Source organism: Orycteropus afer, unplaced genomic scaffold (assembly GCF_000298275.1).
Source record: "Orycteropus afer afer isolate SDZICR_OR568_19922 unplaced genomic scaffold, OryAfe1.0 scaffold00126, whole genome shotgun sequence".
Lineage (NCBI taxonomy): Eukaryota > Metazoa > Chordata > Mammalia > Tubulidentata > Orycteropodidae > Orycteropus > Orycteropus afer.
Genome location: NW_006921713.1, coordinates 3,975,202 through 3,995,101, shown reverse-complemented (window position 1 = coordinate 3,995,101; position 19,900 = coordinate 3,975,202). Strand labels below are relative to the sequence as shown.

The window sequence follows — 19,900 nt, the reverse complement described above, 5'->3', positions numbered from 1 at the left end:
TAATTTCTAGAAAGTCCCATTCATCTAGTTTCTCTTCTGTTGTTTGTGCATTTTGGGTTATGCTTGATAGTCTATTTATGCCATATATTAGGGCCCCTAAATTTGCCCCTAGTTTTTCCTTGAGGAACTCTATAGTTTCAGGTTTCACATTTAAGTCTTTGATCCATCTGGAGGTAGCTTTTGTGTATGGTTGCCATATTCTTTTGGTTAGAAGTAGGTCATGGTTCTGCACACATCCTACGGGAGGGGACTATACAAAAGTGTGACTCATTGGGGGTCAATCTATGACATGTCCCCTATATCTTCTAATCCTTCCCTCCCTCCTTCCGTTCTGCTCTCCTTTTTCCCCTTTTCCTCCTTCTTGTCTCCATCTCTCTTTCTTCTCAGTGAAACAGGAAGCAAAAGTTTTAAATTTTGATGAATTTCAAATTTGTTTCGTTTATGGTTTGTGCTTGTCTTACATAAAAAAATCCTTTTTAACAGTAGATAATGAATATTTTCTCTATTTTTTTTTTACTTGCATTTTTGTGGCTTATGTTCTATGTCAAGTCATTTTGGAATATTTTTTTCCTATAGGATGTCATGGATAATTTTTTTCCATATGGATCCAAATATTCCAGCAGTATATTGAAACAATGATCTTTCCTTCATTGAGTTATGTCACCACCTTTATTGAAAATCTGTTCATCTTATAAATGTGGATCTATTTTCTGACTCTCAATCCTGTTCCATTGATCTATCTTTATGTCAATACCATAATTACACTTGCTCTATTTTTGCCACTTTTAACAGCTTTATTGAGATATAATGACATACAATAAACTGCATGTGATTAAAGGATACAGATTGATAAATTTAATATATGTCTGCACCCATGAAATCATTGTCACATTCAAGACAATTAGCACAGTCATCACTCCCAAAAGCTTCATGTTCTTTTGTCATCCCTCTTTTCTGTCCCCTCTCATTCTCCCCTTTCTCCTTCCCATCTTCAGGACACTATACTCTTTCAAGGAGCTCTGGTAGCATAGTGGCTAAAGCACTTGACTGCTAACCAGAAGGCTGGTGGTTCAAACCCACCAGCCACTCCTCGGAAGGAAGGTTGGGCAATCCTACTTCCGTAGTGATACTGCCTTGGAAACCCAAGGAGGGGTTGCTATGAGTCGGGCCGACTCGATGGCACATAACAACAACAACAACAACAACATACTCTTTCTGTCACTATAGATTACTTTGGAATTTGTAATTTTTTTTTTTTTTAATATATGAAATTATCCAAGATGTACTCTTTTTTACCTGGCTTCTTTCACTTAGCATAATGATTTTAAGATTCATCTATGTTGTGTGTGTATACTAGTATTTTACTCATTTTAATTGCCAAGTAGTATTCCATTAAGTGAGTATACCACAATTTGTTATCCATTTAACTGTTGATGGGCATTTTTACTCAGCTTGTTACTATTATAAATAAAGCTGTCATAAAATTTCATGTGCAAGTTTTTATATGAATATATGCTTTCATTTCTCTTGTATAACTACTGAGCTGTAGAATGCTGAGTGATAAGGTAGATGTATGTTTAACATTTTAAGAAATTTGCAAATGGTTTCCAAAGTGACTTCACTATTTCCACATTCCCTCCAGCTGTTTATGAGAGTTCTAGCTCTTTCATATCCTTGCCACACTTGGTGTGGACAATTTTTAATTTTAGCCATTTTAGTGTGTGTATTGATATCTGATTGTGGTTTAATTTGCATTTCCTTACTGATTCATGATTTTTAGAATCTTTTTCTGTCTTTATTTGTCATCTGTTCAAATGTTTTGTCTGTTTTTCAAATTGAGTTATTTATTTTCTTGTTATTGAGTTTTGAAAGTTCTTTATATATTCTGGATACTAGTCCTTTATCAAATATGTGGTTTCAACTATTTTCTCCCAGTCTTTTGCTTATCTTTTAATTTTCCTAACATTTTTTAAGTGAAGAAATTCTTAATTTTGATGAAGTTCAATTTATTGAAAAGACTTGTCTAATCCAAGGTCACAAAAATTTTCTCCTTCTTTTATAGAGAAGAACTCTGAGCCTTGGAGAACTGAAGTAACTCATCCAAATTCACACAGGTAAGTTGTTGAGGAGCCCTAAGTAGAAACCATTTGTGCTGGTAAAGAGCTCTGGTGGCATAGTGCCTAAGGCACTTGACTGCTGACCGGAAGGCTAGTGGTTCAAATCTACCAGCCACTCCTCAGACGGAAGTTTGGGCAATCTACTTCCGTAGTTATACTGCCTCAGAAATCCAAGGAGATAGAGGTTCTAAGAAGAAGCTAACTAGACTATATGTCCTTTATACTTCTTTATAGGTCTTTGCATATATTGATTTCTTGACACCATCATTTCACCATTAATCTAGGCTTTAATATTTGAAATTGCTTTCCATTCATCACTCTTATCCACATTTTACATATCATTAATGTATATATTTTTCTTCCTTTTTGGAATGGTGGCCAGAAGACATAAATTTAAATCACAACTCTGTACATTATTTGTGATCCTCTCTGGAATTCAAGATCTTTGTAATGGGAATCATACCCTCTGGGTAGTGTTGTTTTAAGGATTGAATCAAGAACACTAATGTAGCTGTAAGGTGTTAAGCAAATGTTGTGACTGGTATCCATTTCTCTCCAATTCAAGAATTACTATTTGATTTCAGAAACAACCATAACAGTGAAGTTGAAGTGGAATGAGCGAGGGCTACAGTGTTAAAAGAGAGGATCATGTGGACAAGTGTGGTCCTTATCATTTAGGGCCTTGATATACTTGAAAGAATAGCTCCAGCTTCATTCTCAGTGCAATGGGAAACCATTTATTGAGTACTGGGCAGGGAGCTGATATGATCTGATGTTAAAGTAAGAAAAAGAAATTAAGATGTCACTTCTGTGAATTTTAGATAGGGAACAATTTCAATTATTGCAGTAGTTTGAATGTGAACAAAGAGTTAATTGGACCAGTGTCACAGCAAAGAAAAGGAGAGAAGTGGATAATGTGTGATATATTTTTGAAAATGAAACTTGTGGCACATGGGGCTAGTCTCCTCATTGTCCTGTAAACACACCTGTTCATTTTCTACTCTGTAACTTCCATGTTCCTATATGTACCCTCTCTCACTTTCCAAGGTCTGTCTCAAGTAATTGTCATCCATCCAATGCATTCTTGAATATTCTATTTGCTTCCTTCTCTGAACTTCTAAAACAAATATTGCTTCTCCAGTTATTTCTACTTTTTTCAGTTTCTCTTCTCATTTATAAATTGTAAACCTTCCTGATGGCAATACTCCATGTATTTCTCTCTACAGAACAAAAGTACTATGTCCACAGTACATAAAACATAAATAATGAATTGCTGAATCATATAGCATCTCTTATCAACAATCAATGAAACAAAGAAACAAACAAAAAAATACTCAATAATTGACCTAGGAAAGTAATTGTTTGTCAAACGTGGCCATACCATGCAAACTGATTTACTGTAATCCACTAATAGAAATTCATTTATCACAAAATAGGCAAAGTACAAATTTAGAATTTTCTAGTACAATTGATTAGAGTCCATAGGCTAAGCCTCAGTTTATCCTTTCATGCTGTTGCAACCTGCAACCTGTGGCTATAGCAAATGAGAGAAACTGGAGCCATGTTACGAATTCTTTCAGTTTTTAGGAATGTTACAATTTAATCTTCATGAAACTTTTTTTTTTTTTTTTTTTAGTGTTAAGCATTGTTGAGAAAATCCAAGAGGACCCTTCAGCATACTCTATGGTGTTGTAAAACTGAATTGCTCTAAAGAGGGTCAAGGAAAATTACAATCATTCTGAGACTTAAATCTTGTGAAAGGTAGTTAGAGACCAAAGAATTATAGTGCTGAATATCTATGTATAGGAGGAGATTTCGCATAAAGTACTAAATGTATTTTAACAAATGCCACCCAATTTATTTCATTGTGTAATTTTCTAAAAGAATTACCCAATACAGGCATGTTTTATATATGTCTTTGTCGATCCATGAACAGGACAAGCCATATATAATTAAGGGTGAAATTGTATATGTATCAACTTAAAAAAAACATAAATAAAAGAAATAAAAATCCACAGTCTTCAAACTCACCATTAAGACTCCTTTCATCTCATAGCTCACTAGCAAATTGAATATATAAAGCACTTCTCACTCAGAAAGTCAGAGAGCAAAGCACTAAAGCAAAACAAATACCAGTGATTAAGGAAAATTGAAAGCAGCAGTAAAAATATGTTTCTTTAGTCTACTTTTAAACACAGACTGGGAACTGCAAATAACTGGGAGTGCATATAAGTGGTAATTTTTTTTTGTCTTCATGATTCCATAGTGTTGAATACAAAAAACAAAACAAAAAATACTTGTTGCCGCAAGCCTCAGCAATCATTTTGAGATTACTTATTTGAAAAAATCACCTTAATTTATTTAGTAATAATTTTAAAGTCACTCAGATATTTTTGCCATTTTTTAGACTGACAACTTTTGACATGCTTCAGATTTCTTTCAAGTGATTTTAAAGGAAATGGTTTCAAATGGTCTTTCATAACCTGAGAAGTTGTCAAAAAGGGAAGGTAAACTTTTTGCTTTTCACAGCATTAGTTGGCAATTCAGAGGTGACCGAGGATAATTTATTCTACAATGAGCAATATTAAAATAAGTCACAAGGAGATTTGTGAATTTTCCATGGGAAAAAAACAATTTTTTAGAAGAGTCATCCAAGGGCTGATTCCGTAGCAGATGACTGTTGTCCATTGTTCCTTCTTTAGCATGACCGTTGGCCCATTGAACTACTTCAAAGAATGCTCTGCCAGCCATGGGTTTGGAATAGGAAAAAGTAAATGGGAAATTTATAGTTCTTCCTTTTTATCTGTAATTTTTTCCCCCAGCAGTGCTGTTAAAGGAAAGATGATTTTTAAAAGGAAGATCATTGATTTTGGTGAATAAACAGCAAGAATAAAGTAAAAGTTTTATTCTTAGTTCTGGAATTTAGGGAAATGCCTCACTCTCTTTCTCAGACTCAGTCTTCCACTTGTTTTCACTGGCTTCTCTCCTTGTTCTCCTTTCTTTTGTCAGTTCCTCAATTTTAACAGTTGTTTCCATATATCATTCGTATTATTTACATATAAGATCATTGTCCATATATCATTCTTATTATTTACATATAAGATCTTTGAACTACTACATGTCTTAGAGTTTTGTAATAAAAATAAGTCCCAACTCATGTACCTCCCAAGCTTAAAAGAGATCAAGCAGGGTTTAAGAGAAAACATGAGGCAGCAAGAGCAATAAGAAATTTTTCTCTCTTTTTTAGTTTTCCTTAGTTTCCACAGTTATATATGTTTGGAAAAGAATGTGAGTGTATTTCCTAAAGGCTTTCAGTTTTGGCAAAGATAAGGAAGGAGGTGCCTGTTGTTATTAGGGTGAGAGGGTAGCATTTGTTAAACTTGGCTTGAGTCAATGCAGATAAAATATTGGAAAGACTAGGGATTTTTTCAAAGCTATTTGCAGGCTATTGCTCAGTATGCAACTCAGAGGCTATTATGAGTAATAATAAGATTATTCAGTGAGCTTGTTGGAATTTGTTGGCTGAAATATATCTTATAGAATGTGACTTTACTATTGCAAAATAAAGTGAGTTTATATTTTGTTTCTCTCTATATATAAGAATGATGAAGAATTTCTCAGTCAGATCAATTTTTAAGTGTTGTTAAAAGCTACATGATTCACCAAAAATTTCCAGAGGAGCCCGGCTGGCACACAGTAGCCAAGTTCAACCCAAGTATAGTTCCGTTACTTTCCATTGCTATCTAAGACTGTTTTTGAAAACTCTTTTCCTTATTGCTGCGGAATTGTTTTTAACATTTGCCTGATCTTGTGGATCACCTGAATAGTTGTTCAAAATGCACATTTCTGGCTGTCTTCCCAGGAAATTCTGATCCAGGAAGTTTGGTGACAGGGCCCGAGAAAAATTTTTTAACAAAGTCCCCAAGTGATTCTTAAAATCAGGCAACACTGCTCCTGAGCAGTGTTCTCAACCTTAACTATGTTACTAGTTGCCAAGTAATTGATTCTGACTCATGGCAACTCCCTAAGTGTTGCATGAAAGCTTAAAATCAGAGGCACTTGGTGTGTATAAATAGAGCAGTCTGAAAGTGGAGCCTTGACTCCATATTAAGTCTTGGCATGTGTCTGGAATCCATGTTGAATTTTAAAACTGACTTTTCTAACTGTAGTTCCTCTAACCTTGATGGTGACCATATACCCTAAAGGAGACATTTTTTTTGTTTTCTCTGAGGTCTAGCAGGTGCAGGATTTCACAAGCTAGATACAAGGGATGGTAGCTTATACCCAAAGGGTCTTGATGCACAGGATTTTTGATAAATCCTTATAATGAACCCCCAGAAACAGACATGATTGAGAAAATAAGTTTTATAGCAGGTTACCTGGAAAGTCTGTCTTATCCTGTGACCATCCTATAATAAACTAAAGAGCACATACCTTTGCAGTTATTTAGACTTAACCAATCATGTTATCCACCTCTCTCTGCTAAATCTCTGCTTTTAGATACACCACATTTGACTTCCCTGATTGCCTTCCAGCCAATTATGATTTTCTAACTTTCAGTTCCTGCTCCAACTGTGAACATTTGTTTTCTTCCTCATTGTCCAAAGGAGCAGCGATTTTCACTCTGAATTTGGATGTCATCCTGGTCTGGATCATCTCTACACCTCAGCAAACCTCTTTTGCTTTTACTTAAACATGCTCCATGATCTTGCTTTATGACAATGTCAAAGAAGAACAGTGCTCCAGAGGGTTTTCAATGATTGATCTTGCAGAAGTAGATTGCCAGGACTTTGTTCTGAGGTGCCTGTGGATGGCTTTAAACCTCCAACCTTTTGGTTTACAGCTGAGTTCTTAACTGTTGGCACCACCCAGGGACTCCACCTATTTGTTACTACTGTTATTAGGTGTCATCGAGTCAATTTCAACTCATAGCAAAACCATGTGTTCAGAGTAGAATTGCCCCAGCAGGTTTTTAGCTGTAATCTTTACAGAAGCAGATAACCAAATTTTTCTTTTGCTGAGCTGCTAGGTGGGTTTGAACCAACTCTTTATGTTCAACCTCTTGCATCACCAAGGCTCCTTTCCAATTATTTAGGCAGCTTAAAAAACAAAATTCCTGGTGTCTGGGCTCCCTCTCAAACCATTGAAACCAGAACCTCTGGACCCAGCCATCGGCATTTTTTAATGGTCCTCGGGTGATTGGCATATTCATGTAGATTAAGAATCACTGCTTTCAAACAAGGCTCAGATGAATATTAAACCAGCTTGAGTAAAACACTATGGGGTAATAAATTTTTACCTCTAGTGCTTCCTTAAGATAAAAGATATTAAATTTAAGTATTGGAAATAGAAACATATCATACAGGGTTATTTGAGTACCAGATATTAAAAATTTCTAGGATAGAATAAATCAGTTTCTAGTGTTTTTTGAGTAACTTTACCAATACTTGATTTAGGCCTTTGTTGTTGTTATGTGCCATTGAGTCGGACCCGACTCATAGCGACCCCTCCTTGGGTTTCTGAGGCAGTATCACTATGGAAGTAGATTGCCCAACCTTCCTTCCGAGGAGTGGCTGGTGGGTTTGAACCACCAGCCTTCTGGTTAGCAGTCAAGTGCCTTAGGCACTATGCTACCAGAGCTCCTATTTAGGCCTTTAGTCATGCACAATTCACTTTGGTAACCTGTTAGCAACAGATTATAATATGCAGGTGAAATGCAAATTATCATATGAAGTACGCAGAGAAATATGGAACAAGAGTTGAGGTTGATTTGGGGAGAATTTAAAATTATGGCCATGAACAGACTTGATCTACCCTCCCTTTGCTTCCAGGAAAGAATCTGCACAGGTATATTTATTTACCTAGATGATCTCCAGTGTGGTAACTCTTAATTGTACACCTCAGATTTTGGAAAATGCTGAAAGAACCCATTTCCAATCTGGATAATGACATAAGGATGTTGGCAGATTATCCTGCCTCTTGATCTCAGGGAGGTTAGCTTTATTTTTTTCAATGAAGTATGCAGTTGAAGAAGATCCAGTACCAGATGGTAATGTTGGCTGGAGTGGTTTTCTCACCTACGTTTGGCAGCTCTGCTCGGAAGTAGTGCTTTCAATGCCTAAGACATTCAATCTATACTATTTAACATGATCGTTGGGAAGCTGTAGGTGGTATAGGTGCAATGACACATCTCATTAAAGGTCTGGTAATTCTGAATATCTGACATCTGTGCTGATAATAAGACTGGATACAGCCTTCAAATGGTTATAGATTCAAATGATATATATATATATTTTTTTTTAAAGGTACTACTGAAATTCATTATATTAGCCAACTTGTAATTTCTGGGCATGTTTGACATGGGAAAATAGTACATGAGTTAATTGCCTGGTCATCTTAAAGATGGCCTTCCTTTAATCGGGTTCTCTCCTTACCAGCATTTAGGCAACAATTTTACCTGATGATTTATTCATCAAATTAATAATAGTGGTAGTAATAATAGCTATCATGATTTGAACCCCTATTATGTGCTAGGATACTTTATGTATAAACTATAATCTTCAAAAGGTATTCTTATTTTTTTTATTGAGGACCCTGAAACTCAGAGATTAGGGAACTTGCCAAAGACCATTGAAACTCCGAAGTGACACAGCCAGGATTCTGCAGCTGTCTGGCTGCCCAGCAGGGTCTCTGTCCATCTTATCACCAACCCCTGCAGTGTACAGCAATAGCATCAACAATCAATCTTATAAACTGCAACATGTGGCTTTTCATAAAAGTTTTCCTATATTTTAGTATTTCAACTGGAAAAAAATCCAATCAGATGCAGCCTCCCACGAGCTTACTATCAAAATAGTCTTTATCACATTAAAAAAATAACACCCTGATTCTTCATGTACATTTCTAGGTGCCTTAACTTTAGCTTTTTTAAACACTGCCAGATTCTTTTCATCAGAGATTTTAATGAGCTTAGGGGAAGAAAAAACAACCCACAAACCTGAATGTGTTCATCTGAAATTTGACTTGGCTCTTCATAGCTGCAGAAATTCATTTTCACCTGTTCCTCATCCCCCTCCCAAGGTCCTAAAGCTTAGATCCATTGGGAGTCTCCTCCATTTCCCACAGGAAATATTTCATTCATATAATGTCTCCTTTGTAATCAACACTGAGAAATGTCACTTTGATTAAATACAACTCTGAATGACTAAGACCACAGTACAATAAATTCTCCAGAGCTATCTTTCAGAACAACTGATTGCTCTCCAGTCTTAATCCTCCAGAGTCTTATTTAATCAAAATGATGTTGCTAATTAAGGATTAAAACCACCGAATAGAATAAAAAATAAGGATTTTTCTTTCTCCTTTGGGCAGGTCAAAGATGCAGAATTTGCTATAAGGAACTAGAGTCCCTTCCACCTTTGGTAAAATTGCATTAGTCTCTGACATTTGGACTTAATCCAAAACAAACCTAAGTGCTTGGTAATGTTAATATAATTGGGAGAAAAGAGAGAAAGAGGGAGAGAAAGGAAGGAAAGAAAGCAAAAAGGAAGGAAGGAAAATAGGAAGAGGGATTGAAGGCGGGAAGGAGGAAGAAAGGAGGGAAGAAAAGAAAACATGAAAGAGGAGGAAGAAAGAAGGGAGGAGGCAAGAAAAGAAGGAAGAAATTGACTTAGCTAGCTACATATATCCCAGAAAACATTTATTCTAAATTTTTATGTTTAATGTTTTAATATGAACTTACTTTAAATACGCTGTTTGATAAGGAGTTCTGGTGATAGAGTGGTTAAGGTATTTGGCAGCTAACCAAAAGATTGGTGGTTCAAACACACCAGCTGCTGTAGGGAAGAGAGATGAGGCAGTCTGCTTCTGTAATGATTTACACCCTTAGAAACCCAGTGGGGGTTGCTATGAGTTGTAATCACCTTGATGGCAGTGAGTTTGGTTTTTTGGGTTTGTATTGTTTGAGGAGCTCTGGTGGTACAGTACCTAAATTGGGGGTTCAAACCCACCAGCTGCTCCATGAAAGGAAGATTGGACAGTCTACTTCTGTAAAGGTTTATCATCTCGGGTTGCTATGAGTCTGAATTGACTTGATGGCAGTGAATTTGGTTTTTGGTTTTAGTATGCATGGTTTCAGAGGAGCTCTGGTGGCATAGTGGTTAAAACACTTGAGTGCTAACCAAAAGGTAGATGCTTTGAACCCACCAGCTATTCCATAGGAGAAAGATGGGGCAGTCTGCTTGATTAAAGATTTACAGCCTTGGAAACCCTATTGGGCAATTCTATGCTGTCCTGTAGGGTCACTGTGAGTCAGAATTGACTTGATGGCCATGGCGTTTTATTTATTTATTTTCATGCATTGTTTTGATCTATATTGTTAATGTGAATGGAAAGACTCAGAATAATTTGGAAAAATGTTGCCAATCCATTTCACACACAGAAAAGAAGGAACAAAAGACTTAAGGTATCTCAGATCTATTTAATGTCCACTAATGAGTAACAGGCGGTTCAAACCCACCAGCCACTCCTCTGAAGGAAGGTTGGGCAATCCTACTTCCGTAATGATACTGCTTCGGAAACCCAAGGAGGGGTCGCTATGAGTCGGGGCCAACTCGACAGCAAAACAACAACAACAACAATGATTAACAAGAAAAAATAAATTTTATATTACATGATGACTGTTTTCCTTTTAAATCTAAGTTTCAGTTTTCTTCTTGAAGTTGTATTTGGTACTAGAAATTGTTTTCTTAAAAACCACACAAACTGTATAAGGACTCATTAGGAGAGACAAAGGTTCGAAGAAAGGCAGTTTGATTTCCATGGAATAAAAACTGTTTTGGGTCTTATGGGTAAAGTGGGTGAGAAATACAGGTGCTAATTGATGCCTTATAAATTCTAAAATACTTCTTCCAACCTTCTCATCTTCTTTCTGAATTGTCCTGTGAATTTATAATTCCTGCCAAATTAGTCTATTACAGTGTAGACATAATTGATAACGATTACTATCTATTGATTATTATGGGCCAGGTTCTTTGCCAGCAATATGTATATTATCACCTCTAGTAAAACTAAAGCTTAAAGAGAATAAATTATTTGGTCAAGGTCAGGTGGCTTACGTTGAGTTTAGACTTCCACCCAGACTGATTTGGTTCTAAAGCCATGTTCTGTCCAACATGAGAAGTCATTTCACATCTATTTACTTGGAGGATAAATGGATCAATAATGTCTTGGGAAGATGCCAGTAAACGGTATTGGTCTATCTGACTCATATGTTTCCACAATAACTGACTGAATCATTGTCATAGACATGTCATATCACCACTTACCTTGTCCAAACAATGACAAAGATTGAACAACTGTCATCAAAATGGGACCACAAAGTAAACAATGAGAAATCCCCAAAGAAAAAGAATGTCAGAAATCTGTTTCCTCTCCTAAGCAGTGTTACCTACCAGTTAAAAAATGACGTTTGTTTCTTTGATTCATGTTCCTGGAGGCCATACGCACCAAGTGGACAAACTATGGCTCTTACTCCTCCTGTGCCGAGGCAGATGGTCAACAGTGCTATGTAAAACAGTCTCTTCTGCTCTTTCTTTGTTATATTATTAATCACATGGTAAGAGCCCATATAGAAATCTTCTGAGGGAAAGGCAACCACAGATAACAAAGCAGTGCCTGTAGGTAAACAGGGGAATAAATGTAGCTTAGACTAACTGAATTACCAAATCAGCTCAGAAAGTAGCATCACTATGAGACTGTCTTATTAAAATATTTACATTTAATGATTGAAATTTTGGGGATAGCCTGCTTTTTCTAAGGGTGACTTCAATTAGTGTTCAACTAATTCAGAATCCTAACAGTTTTTGCCTCCAGCTTGAACTATCTTTTCTCTCAGAATGTATAAGCAAATCAAGTCTATTTTAACAAAATTAAAACAATTCACAAATGCATTATATAGGAAACTAAGATGTCTGTAATCTTTACCCGCAGAGAAAACCACCATTATCAAAGGTTATTTGTTCTTAATCAGTAGAGTGATAGAAAATTCGATGATCTCAGACATCTCAGAGGGCTGTTACATACAATTTTTTAAGAAGAATATTATTCTAGTTAGAGGAGAACATAACCTTTCTTTTTTTTCTTTCCTACTTTCTCTTCTCTCATTTCTCAGGGTGGAATCTTCTTTACCCATGCAAGAAGTTAGAAGGTTGCAGAAAAAGAGGAGTGTGAATCCGGTAACATAGCCAAGTGGGGAGAAAGGGAGGACAAAGGAGGCTTAAGGATCCTTCTCACATTCATCTTACAGGGACCATACTTGAGACCTTAAAAATATAATTCAATTCCTTGCTTTTGTTAAATTCTGTAGATTTTGCAATATATTTTCACATACTGTATTGTTTGTTGTTGTTATGTGTCATCGAGTCGGATCAGACCCATAGTGACCCCTCCTTGGGTTTCCAAGGCAGTATCACTACGGAAGTAGATTGCCCAACCTTCCTTCCAAGGAGTGGCTGGTGGGTTTGAACCGCCAGCCTTCTGGTTAGCAATCAAGTGTTTAGTACTAGAACAACTTTAATATCAAAGGATACATTTTGTTACTTCAGTTTTTCAGATAAAGAAACACGTTCAATAAAGTTAAGGGTCATGCCCAATGTTACAGAGCTATCTGGAGCAATTTCCCTCTTTCTGGAATTTCTTTCACTAAGTGATCAAATCATCATTTTTCAAAAACAGCATTTTCTTATCAGGTTATAAAAGCAATACATTCTTATTTCAGAAAATTTAAAAAGTTAGAAAAACACTCAGAATATTATTAAAGACCCATAATCTCATGACAAAGAGAAGGCCTTTACTATTTATTATAATTTTATGAATGTATTTTGCTTAAATAAAAAATTGAGATTACACTGTTGACTTCAACATAATCAAACAATATAAACAATTTCTAATATTTTATATTCTTTATATTCCACCTGAATTTAGAGACCACCTCTAGAATAGATTTGACACATTGAACACTACAGACCAAAGACCACTCAAGGACACCATACATGAAGGTCATTAAAAAGACAGGAAATAAGGAAAATACCAAAATGTATGTCAGAAAAGACCCTAAACTTACTGAACATACACTAGCTAAAGGGAATGGAAGAAATGATAAAGTAAAAACACTGACAACAAAATTTCAAAAGGCAGCTCAAGAAGACAGGGTAAATTACTATAATGAAATGTGCGAAGACCTGGTGTTAGAAAAGCAAAAGGGAAGAACACACTCAGTATTTCTCAAACTGAAAGAACTGAAGACAGAATTCAAGCCTTGAGTTGCAATACTGAAAGACTCTATGGGCGAAATATTGAACAACACAGAAAACATCAAAAGAAGATGGCAGGTATACACAAAATCACTGTACCATGAGATAGTATATGATCAAGAACAGATAGTATTTAGGGAAGAAATCCAAGCTGCGCTGAAGGCATTGGTTAAAAACGGCTCCAGGAGTTGACAGATGCCAACTGAGATGTTTCAATGAATGGAAGCAATATTAAAAGTGCTCACTCATCCATGCCTGTCCAACTGACTGGAAGGGATCCATATTTATACCTCCTTCAAAGATAGGTAATTCAATAGAATGCAAAAATTATTAAACAATATTACTCATATCACATACAAATAAAATTTGCTGAAGATAATTAAAATAGTTGCAGCAGTACATCAACAGGGAATGCCGGAAATTCAAGCCAGATTCAGAAGAGGACATGGAACGAGGGGTATCAATGCTGATGTTAGATGGCTCTTGGGTAAGAGCAGAGAATACCAGAAAGATGTTGACCTGTGTTTTATTAACTATGCAAAGACATATCACTGTGTGGATCATAACAGATTATGGATAACATTGTGAAGAATGGCTATTCCAGAACACTTACTTGTGCTCATGAAGAACCTATACATAGACCAAGAGGCAGTCGTTTGAATAGAGTCAGAGATTCTGCTTGGTTTCAAATCAGAAAAGGTGTGTGTCAGAGTTAAAACCTTTCACCATAGTTTTTCAATCTCTGTGTTAAACAAATAATGTGAGAAGCTGGAATATATGAAGAAGAATGCAGCATCAGGATTGGAGGGAGATTTATTACCAACATGAAATATACTGATGACATCACCTTGCTTGCTTAAAATGAAGAGCACTGAAGCACTTACTGATGAAAATTGAAGACTACAGTCTTCAGTACAGATTACACCTCAGCATGCAAACCAAACTAAACTAAATGCCATCAAGTTGAGTCAGATTCATAGCAACTGTCATTGGGTTTCCAAAGCAGTAAATCTTTACAGAAGCAGACTGCCTCATCTTCCTTCCATGGAGCACCTGGTGGTTTCAAGCCACCAACATTTTGTTACCAGCCAAATGCCTTAATAACTACAAAGTCAGAGCTCCTATACCTCAACATAAAGAAAACAAAAATCCTTGCAACTGGACCAAGAAGCAAAAAGAGTGAAGTTGTCAAAGATTTCATTTTACTTGGATCCACAATCAAGGCCCATGGAAGCAGCAGTCAAAAAACCAAATGATGTATTACATTGGGCAAATCTTCTGCAAAAGACCTCTCAAAAATGTTAAAAAGCAAAGATGTCACCTTCAGGACTAAGGTGCGCCTGACCCAAGCCATAGTAATTTTAACTGCTTCATATGAGCATGAAAGCTGAGAAATAAGGAAGATCGAAGAATAACTAATGAATAATTAATTATTATGTTGGCAAAGAATATTGACTACACCGTGGACTGCCAGAAGAATGAACAAACCTATTTTGGAAGAAGTACAGCTGGAATAATCCTTAGAGGTGAGGATGGTGAGACTTCATCTCACTTACTTTGGACATGTTACCAGGAGGAAACATTTCCTGATGAAGGATATCAGCTTTGCTAATATAGAGGGTCAGTGCAAAAGATAAAGACTCTCAACAAGATGGATTGATACAGTGGCTGAAACAATGGCTTATGCACAATGATTGTGAGGTAGGCACAGAACTGGACAGTGTTTTGTTCTGTTTTACATAGAGTCACTTCGAGTGGGAATTGACTCAGCACCTAACAACAACATCTAACGTAATTTCTAATGATGATGTGTCATTCTAACCATAATTTATTTAGAAATGCCTTTCCAGTTGTTTTGCGTGAATACTGCCAATATATCCTTTCATAAAATTTTGTACATATCTATGATCATTTCCTTAGCCTAAGCTCTTAAAGTTATTCATGTTGTCATAGCTTTTTAATATCATTGACAAAATGTTCTTTAGATATATAATTATTTAAACTCTCCCTATCATTTTATGAGATGACCTTCTTCAACATTAGTTACCATCACTAATTTATTTATTTTTTGCCAGTTTGATGATAGAAAAATGTTTTTTTTATATTGTTTTTGTTCTTCATTTTATTAATTTGGCATTAACATTTTTTGGTATTAAATTTGTATGTAGTTGTTTTATGTGGTTAGTTTCCCCAACTAGATTATATAATCCTTACATGCGGAAAAAAAAAAAAAAGGAAAAAAATGGGTCTAATGTTTCCATCACCTCTATGCAAGGTGAAACATACATGCACTTAACAGTTATTTACTGATTTAATGTGAAGGTGGAACTTTTAAATTATTGACTTTGAAAATTTCCTTTGGAGGTTAGCTGCAAGTAGAATGATCTTACTCTCCCTCTTTCTCTCTTTCTCTCACTCTCTCTCTCCCAATTAGTCTTCTTCTCTGGCAGTGATGTGAGCCAGGCTAGGCAAAGGATTATCCAAATAGGATGGACAGAAGAATAACCTTCTTCAGTAACCATTTATTTCAAGCCAAGGCACTTTTAGTCCATATGATGTCATTATGTAAGTAAGAAAGATGCTTTACTTCTATCTTTTGGGAAAACATAATTTTGTTAGATCACACTTGTGATGGTTATGTTTGTGTGTCAGCTTGGCTAGGCCGGATTAAGTGGCTGGGCAGCTGGATGTAGTATTCCCCATGATGAGACTGGTAATCAACTCCATGGTGGAATCTACTGGCAGCAGCTGAGTGGCTAGCTGCCTTGGGGAATGTGGTTTGCTTCCTGTATTTAAGGAGAAGCCTTGGTAATGGTCTCTAGCCTTTGGCAAGCTTGGCCCCTGCACATAGCTGTGTTGTTGCTCAGCAGGCTGCTATGCTCTGCTGACCTTGGGACTTAAAATGGACTTAAGTTAATGGCCTGTCAGGTGGTTTGGTAACATCGGGACTGTGCCTTTTTACTTGTCAACATTGGGGGGTTCTCAGCCTCAGGAGCCAGCAGCTGTCTGAGTGAAGAAATGCCTCTAGCTTCAGTGGGCTGGGAGCAGGAGGCAAAGCTGGACCCCAAGGTTGAGGGGCTTTCACCCAGACCCTAGAGCTTGGCACTTTGAACTTGGACTGAAAGCCTCCAAATTGTAAGAATAAACTCCTGTTTGTTAAGGCCATCCCATTTGTGATATATTTCTCGTCAGAATGGCACTAGGTAACCAGAACAACACTTTATTTCTATCTGCTTTAAAAATTATGGAATAAAAACAAAAGTTTATGACATGTACAATAAAATAATCTCCTCTTTGGGATGGTGCTCTTGTGCATGCACAGTTAGCACACGTATACTGTATGTGCTCGGAATCTAGCTCCACAATGTGCCATATTCCCTGCTAAGTGGTAGAGGTCTACTCTTCTGCTCTCCAAGAGCTAATGAGTCCATCAGAGAAGGCAGGCATGGAAACGGGCAATTATATTATAAATTGATAAATGAAATCATATATGTGTGGCCAAAGCACAGTTGAGCACAGAGGAGCAAGCAACAAATACTTTACAGGTCTTTAAAGAAAAGCAGGAGTTTTCAAGTCTTGGATATGGAGTGGGAAGCTGAAGGAAGGCAAAATTTCAGGTAGAAAGAAGAACATGTAAGATTAGGAAGGTGGAGAAGAAGGTAAGAAGTTCAGGTTTTTTTTTTTTTTTTTTTTTTTAATGAAAGGGAAGTCTGCAGAGGTAAATTTGGGATAGATTTTAAGAGACCTTGTATATGAAATTAGTAAGTTTGGATTTTATCTTTTATGTAATAGGGCCAAAATGTAGATTTATTTTTTCAGGAAGTAAATGTTATTGGCAGCATTGTACATAGACTAGAGTCAACAGATGACTGGCATGGCATTAAGTTAAGAAAAAAGCTCCATTTTTGAACTAAAGTTGTAGCAACTCAGAAAGAAGAGATATTTCTGACAAAACTTCTGGTATTTAGTGAATGGTTGAAATTTGATGGCAGCTGAGTCAGTTACACTAGGAAATATAGTAAGAAAATAAATGGACATGAAGTTGACACAGGTTTTTTATTTGCCAAATTCGGAAGATGGGACACCAGTTTTAATATGATGACTTACATGGGAACTTGTACCAATAGGAATTAGCATGTTTAACAAGAATTTACCAAATGCTGCTTATGTGGTCAGTAGAGTAGTAGTCTGTCACCACATTGAATACATTACTCAGGTCTTTGTTTAAATGTTTCCATATTAGAAAATATTCCCTGATGTACCTACACAGAATGGCCACCCTGTCACTATCTGTTCCCTCCTGTCCCCTTATCCAGCCTTTTTTCCTTCATAACACTCACTACCTGTCATGTATTGATTTACTTGATTATCTCCATTCTCCATTGCATTCCAATATCCAAGAATATTTGTAGAAGAAATATAGAGATATTTGTAGAAGGTTAAATGAACATTTGCCATGCAGAGTCTTTATTTCACAGAATTTAAGCAATGAAGAAGTTTCCAAGTTTGCATCACACTTTAATCTTAATTTGGTGAATGGTAAACTGCTCAAAATTGTGGGATACATTGAGTTCCTGATACCCATTCCTTCCTCGTTCAGCAGGAACGTGGTGCAATGTGCATTTCTGTTGCACTTCTCATCATTGATGAATGGCACTCTACTTTTCTAAGTTCATCAGCTCACAATCTTGGAGTTAATTTTTGTTCCATCCATTTGGGACTTTATTTAGTCAACAAGAGTTATAATTTTTCGTATGGTCTCTCGTGGATTGACAATTCTCCGTTGTCAAGACCATCATCTGGAGATTTCCTGGTATCTCTCTAGTTAACCTCTCCCTGTGGTTGCCTATCCTGCTCATTGAAGAGAACTTTTCTCTATTTTTGTTTTTACCATATCTTCATCATATCTTGTTGCCTAGAAGAACAACATGAACTCTTCAGGCTAAAATTCTAGATTGTCCATCAACTGGTTCTTTGTGCTTTATAAAACTATATTAATAATATGATTTTTCATAGTCACATCATTCCCAAACTTTTATAGATACTTTATTTTCTCTATGCAGTAAAGCACAGGCTAGTGTCTGAATTCCTTTTTTTTGTTTTTAAGCATATAGCCACAATTTATAATATAGAAATCATACCTTCATATGCAACTTTACTATATGACTAATTAAAAAGCCACTTTTGATGAAAGCATATTTCTCATTTATCCTACATGAACTTCAAAAACCTTTTTAACACATTTCATCTCACTTGTGAAAGAATTAAATTTCATGTTTCACATACATTTGTCATGAATTTAAGCTTAGGGTAAGAAAAGAGGTGAGGAGGGCATTCTAAAAAGTATTGAAGACAGACATGCAAAGAGGTAATTACTATGAAATATAGTTAAGTGCAATGATATAGGTATCATCTAATACATACACATATATAAACACACACACATACCTTTACTAGAGAATATCTTCAAACAATACAGAGGATGACAAAAATAGAAACAACATTCTTACTCTATTTACCACATTTTATCCTAAAAGCAATGTGGGAATAATATAAACTAAATTATTTTCATAAAAATTGATACAGTTCAGATGCAAAACAATTCAATTATGGAGGACACTCACCTAGAAAATGCAGAAATAAGCAAATACACACCAGTCTGTTTCTTCCTACACAGACATCAGCAAGCCATCCTGCAAATACAGGAGCAAGTAGTGAAGTTCCAATAAAACATAAGTTCAAAATGGCTGCCTGGTAATTGCGATAGCCAAGCTTGATAGTGCAAAAGGGGATCATATTGCTGACAACTTCAAAGAAAGTGAATCTCTCACATAGCTCCACCAGAAGCAAACAGATTCCAACCTGGATTTTTTTCACAGAGTATGATGAAGAGAAATAACCAACATCTCTTACAGTTTTCTCCTTCTCAATGCTGTGATTTAAGGATATTTTTGCATCAGCTATTTTAAAGTCTATAAGAGACATGACTATCCTTGAATACAACTTGTGTTAGTGGTTTTAACTTGGTGATTTTTACCCCTGCCTCTCTAATGAAAAAATAAATAAGATCTTTGCTTTGAATTTCACATCTCCATGCTAAAACTTTGTAAGATTTTTTGCACCTTAATGTTACTCATTTTGATGATAGAAGCACAAAGTAGGAGACATGAGTATTTAATTTTTAATGGTAGCCCAGAGTAGCCAAATCTGATTTGTTTGTTAATTACTTAGATGCTAAATTAAGCTTTTTCCTTCAAAATTATATTGAATTACATGACTCCTGTTGCATATGTATGGAAACTCATCTGCCTCACACTGATAAAGGTTTAAATACCAAGGCAGAAGAAACAGTTTTTCAGGAGATGTTGAGCACTAGGACTAGAAATAATTCGAGTCTAGTAATTTTTGATACTTTAATTAAACAAGCCAGAATAGTACCAAGAGATAAAGTGTGAAAGAAAATCTGTTTTT

At 36.0% G+C, this 19,900-nt stretch overlaps 1 protein-coding gene across 1 annotated transcript in view; it reads right to left on the bottom strand.

Annotated features, from left to right (window-relative positions):
- Positions 1 to 19,414, bottom strand: part of SLC15A5 (solute carrier family 15 member 5) — a 130,936-nt gene extending 111,522 nt beyond the window's left edge. The window contains exons 1-2 of the mRNA XM_007944451.1: positions 19,054 to 19,414; positions 11,570 to 11,792 (exon numbers count right to left, since the gene is read on the bottom strand). Coding sequence (XP_007942642.1) covers positions 11,570 to 11,792; positions 19,054 to 19,414 — 584 coding nt within the window. The remainder of the gene's footprint in view (positions 1 to 11,569; positions 11,793 to 19,053) is intronic.
- Between the last annotated feature and the right edge of the window lie 486 nt (positions 19,415 to 19,900).